Source organism: Cynoglossus semilaevis, chromosome 6 (assembly GCF_000523025.1).
Source record: "Cynoglossus semilaevis isolate Cse_v1.0 chromosome 6, Cse_v1.0, whole genome shotgun sequence".
Lineage (NCBI taxonomy): Eukaryota > Metazoa > Chordata > Actinopteri > Pleuronectiformes > Cynoglossidae > Cynoglossus > Cynoglossus semilaevis.
This window is the reverse complement of record NC_024312.1, coordinates 200,472-205,408: the sequence shown is the minus strand read 5'-3', so window position 1 is coordinate 205,408 and position 4,937 is coordinate 200,472. Positions and strand designations below refer to the sequence as shown.

Here is a 4,937-nt window from a genome sequence, read left to right as displayed (position 1 = left end):
TTCAAATATAGTCACATTGTACATACATACATAGACCTATGTAAATATATGAATACACAAATATATATGTACAAAAATATATGTCTAAATATACATATATATTTGTATATATATTTATATTTAAACCGAGTCACAACTATCTCCATGGCTAGGTTTTAGCTAGCGTGACCATGTTATGTATAAAAATGTGGCTTTTGTCCTTTTTTGTTGTGAACGTTTAAAGCACAAGTGACTTAAATTATTTAGAAATCTTATTTTTTTTTAAAAAACAAAAAAACATTCGGTGCAAACATATATTTCGAGGAGAACAAAGGAAAGAAATGACGGGTCAAACAAGGGATTTATTAGCGAGTGTGTTTGACACAGGCTTCAGTCCTGCCCAGACATTACACAGTAACTGAATACAGTACTTCACATTACAAAAATAAAACCTTGCAAATAGGAGTGGGTGAGGAGTTGTGGAAGGAGGCGTGGGGCGCGGGGCGTGGGGCGCGGAACGATACCTGGACTTGTCTAGCCTAACAGAACACTAATGTCATCCTATAAATAGTAGCTTTGTTTATCTTTTCTTCCTTCAGATGAAATGTGAGTTGATTTTATTGACCTTTTTAAATTTAAGTTAAAAATGAGGTACAAAAACAGACGCTGCCTCCTGGGAGGGAGCTAACTACCATCTCCTCCGGTTCCTTCACTTGCCCAGGGCTTTTTCCAGGTTATTCTTGATGGCGTCCAGGAAGTCCGTCGTATTGACGTAGTGCTCGTTCAGCTTGACACTGAAAGGCAGAGAGGAGACGTCGGATAACGCAGTACTTCAGTATCACAACCACATTTAACTCAACAGTGAAAGAGTCGGCACCGCCTTTGTTATATGCACCACCGGGTACATGTCCAGGCTCGGTACCAGGAACTAGATAGATAGAACTTTATTGATCTCTAGAGGAGTCCCTTGGGACACGCTGGGTTTTCTACTGAGACTATGTAAAAGTAGACGAAAAAGAATATTTTTAAGCATTTCAAGCAAACGTCTATATATACATAGATATATATATATATATATATATACACATATATACACATATATATACATACATAAATAGACATCTATATACATATATACATACATATATACTGTAATATATATACATATATTATGTATATTACATATACATACATAGACATATATATACGTACATACATATATAAACACATATAATGTACATATTGTATATACATACATATATGCATATATGTACACGCAAATATATACACATGCATACATATAAAAAAATTATTAGACTTTTAAAGACGTACAACATTAGCTGCTACCTTATAGCGTGCACACACACAACACTGTATTAGCATATTAGCAATGTTACGCCACAGGAGACTAAAAGTGCTGTCCTTAAATCGAGCTCATTTATATGAATTCCGTTTCTTTTTAAAAAGCCACATTAGTTGTAAAAGTGCAGCTAATGAAACATGTGCTACAGTTTCCTTCAGGACGGTCAACAAAAACAGCAGCTCCTCAATATTCAAGTCATGATTTATTCAGATGATTATTTAAAAAAACAAAAAACAAAAATGCTGTACCTGAATCTAGACGACGTCTCAGGACAAACTGCTGCTTTTTGTTCTTCTCCATTTTGGTGCATTTGTCGGTATTAAAACGGCCGCGTAACGCACACGGAATACGCTCTGTGTTACCATGACGCGTAATTGTTGGCAAACTAACAGTTTTATAAACTGAAAGGAGTGAATGCACTATTATGATTCAATATTATTATGTTTGTTTGTAAGTATTAGAATTTTCAAACAAACATAATACATAACACACAAGCACACACACACAAATATATACAGCCAGGCTTGCATACATACACATACACACACATATATATATACATATATATATATGTATATAAATATATACACACAGTATATATGTGTATATATGTGTGACTTTCTGGTTCTGATCATTTAGAGAAAGAACTGTGGTGCGGCACAACTAGTTGTACTTTGGCTCCCTCTAGTGGTACACGTGATTACTGCTAGGATAAGGTGAGTCCCTTAGTTGTTAAATACAGGTGTTTAGACTTAATTTTAAGTACCAGTACTAGTAGTACTTCATTGTACATAGTGTATTATAAATTAACTAGTAATCCTAGTACTCTTCAAACACTAGTATTAGTAGAACCGTGTAGAGCTCTCTGCAGTATTTTAGTGCTGATACTTGGAAACAACAAATGTCAGTCAGAGAACCGTAAATCGTTTGTGTAGTACTGCTCGGGGTAATGAACTCACTTGGACAGTCCATGGATGCAGCCGGCCAAGTCCTTGGTCATGGTACCGCTCTCCACCGTCTCCACACACACTCTCTCCAAAGTCTGGGAAAACCTAAAAAAAAAAAAAAACACAAGACATGTTTAAAAAAAAAGGAGTTTAGAGTTTTCTTGATTCAGTGAGTTTGTTATGATCACAAAAAAACAAAAAAAAAAAAAAAACACAAGACATGTTTAAAAACAAAAGGAGTTTATAGTTTTCTTGATTCAGTGTGTTTATGATTAAAAAAAACTTCAAGTACTTGATGAGGTCAGGGTTGCCATCAAGTTTGCCGCGGTGCTCCAGGCCTTTGGTCCAGGCGAAGATGCTGGCGATGGGGTTGGTGCTGGTGGGCCTCCCCTGGAGGTTAAAGTTAGAATGAGGAGTCAGTGCTGACATGTTATTACCATAGAAACAAACCACACTCCATTCTCAACTGTTTTGGAAGAGTTTGTGTCGACGTGTTATCCTCATTTTCGCCTCAAGATGGCAGCAGAATTTCACAAACCGCACTCTTCCCACGTGTTCCTGTTCTCTTTTTCTTTTATTTTTTTTTCAACATTTGATATGAGCAGATGTAAAGACTAAGTGCACGACGGGAGTAATGGCACAGTGACGTCACTGACCTTCTGGTGTTCACGGTAATGTCTGGTCACGGTGCCGTGGGCGGCCTCGGCCTCGATGGTCTTTCCGTCCGGACACACCAGGACCGATGTCATCAGACCCAGAGAACCAAATCCTGAGTGAAGACACGTGGACGACAGGTCAGCAAAGACCGATGTCTTCGAGCATGTTGTCCAAAATGTGGCCCGAGGGCTCACTGCTGCACTTAGATACACTTTGTGTGGCCAGAAACTTTGTTGACTTTTCTTTAGGAATAGAGGCCAACATTTGTATCTATATTTTGTGGCACTTCTTTTTATTTATTTATTTATCTTTTATCCAACGTTGCTAATTGCTAATGCTAATTTTTAGAAGTCAAAGTAATTCATTTTATGGCTTGACTTTTAATGATATGCATATATTCACTCTGCTCTATACACACACTGATCACCATGATGATACTTGAGGATTAATCATTAATTACTCTGATGTTAAAAGTTGATTTTCTTCATGTCAAAAAAAAAAAAAAAACGCGTCTCACCCTGGGCCAGGATGTCGGACTGGACGTCTCCATCGTAGTTCTTACAGGCCCACACGAAGGCTCCAGAAGACTTGAGCACCTGGGCCACCATGTCGTCGATCAGCCTGTGCTCGTACCAGATCTTCAGTTTGTCAAACTGAGGCTTGTAGTTCCTGCAGAAAAAACAAAACAAAAAACATGTCATTTCTGGAGCCGTGCACACAAGGTTTAAAAAAAAAAAGAAGAAAAAAAAAAAAAGAAAAAAAGAAATCCCAAAACTAAATCATCGTCTGCGTACTTCTCAAAGATGTCCTGGAAAATGTCCTTGAATCTGCCGTCGTAGGCCTTGAGGATGGTGTTCTTTGTGCTCATGTACAGCGGCCACTTCTTGCCGATGGCGTACTGGAAGCAGCTGTGGGCGAAGCCTGAAATAGACTGTGGGAAAAAAACAAACAAACAAATAAATAAAGTGGAAAAAAAGAAGCGTGTGTTTTTGTTTTTTTTTTAATCAGCAGCAGGTGAACAACCTTCACCCTGACGAGGTGAAAGTCATTTCCTGTGACCTCTGATGTTGTCAAATCAAACAGAGCCTCAGTCTGTTTACTCACTAATGTTTAACATACACCAAACACTAGAGGGCAGAAAAAAAAAGTGTTGAGTTTCCACCTCAGTAATGAACGACTTATGTCAACGCAAATAGACTAAAAGTCTTTGACATTTGTTCAGTAAACATAATTAGTCAAGACAGTTTTAACCACAGGTTCGGCGTTGAGTTGATGAAGTCATGTGAGAGGGAGAGATAAGACGCTCAGACTGTTCTCTCTCTGATGAGATTAGATCAATCTGCAGACTGATCCCGTCTGTACACACTCACCTCGTCCGTGTTGTACATGCCCATTCCGCAGCCGCCGGCCGGGAAGTCGTACACCTCCCATTCCTTGCCCGCGGATCCATCAGCCGGTGAGAAGATGATCTTGAATTTTCCGGGCTGGGTGACGACAAAGTCTGTCGCTCTGTACTGTGGAGGAAACAGAAAAAGAACGGGTTTGACTTCGTACAAACGGATACTAACTGATACTGCAGTACAACACGTAGGACAGACACTCACCTGGTCTCCAAAGGCGTGTCTGCCGATGGTGATGGGCTGCGTCCAGCCCGGTACCAGCCTGGGAATGTTCTTGCAGATGATTGGCTCACGGAAGACGGTGCCGCCCAGGATGTTTCTGATGGTTCCGTTGGGGCTCTTCCACATCTTCTTCAGGCCAAACTCTGCGTTATAAAAACCAACAGAAGTTCAGTTATCACCTGGGACGGAAAACCTGTTCCTGTTCTGTGTCGACATTTTTTTTTTAAAAAAAAAAAAGAAAAAAAAAAAAAGGAAACTCTGTTGTTTCCTGTGTTGCACAAAGAAGAAGGTAAATGTCTCCATGTTTGTCATTTGATCTAAAGACTTCTGGTTCTCTGGAGTTTTTTTTTTTTTTTTTTTTTTTTTAAA

At 39.0% G+C, this 4,937-nt stretch overlaps 1 protein-coding gene across 1 annotated transcript in view; it reads right to left on the bottom strand.

The window, feature by feature from the left end:
• Positions 1-321: 321 nt before the first annotated feature.
• The window catches only part of idh2 (isocitrate dehydrogenase (NADP(+)) 2), a 10,041-nt gene continuing 5,425 nt past the window's right edge, over positions 322-4,937 (bottom strand). Inside the window, exons 4-11 of the mRNA XM_008310991.3 lie at positions 4,551-4,711; positions 4,317-4,460; positions 3,741-3,877; positions 3,464-3,615; positions 2,946-3,058; positions 2,582-2,679; positions 2,302-2,394; positions 322-773 (exon numbers count right to left, since the gene is read on the bottom strand). Of these exons, the coding sequence (XP_008309213.1) occupies positions 689-773; positions 2,302-2,394; positions 2,582-2,679; positions 2,946-3,058; positions 3,464-3,615; positions 3,741-3,877; positions 4,317-4,460; positions 4,551-4,711 (983 nt within the window). The 3' untranslated portion in view covers positions 322-688. The remainder of the gene's footprint in view (positions 774-2,301; positions 2,395-2,581; positions 2,680-2,945; positions 3,059-3,463; positions 3,616-3,740; positions 3,878-4,316; positions 4,461-4,550; positions 4,712-4,937) is intronic.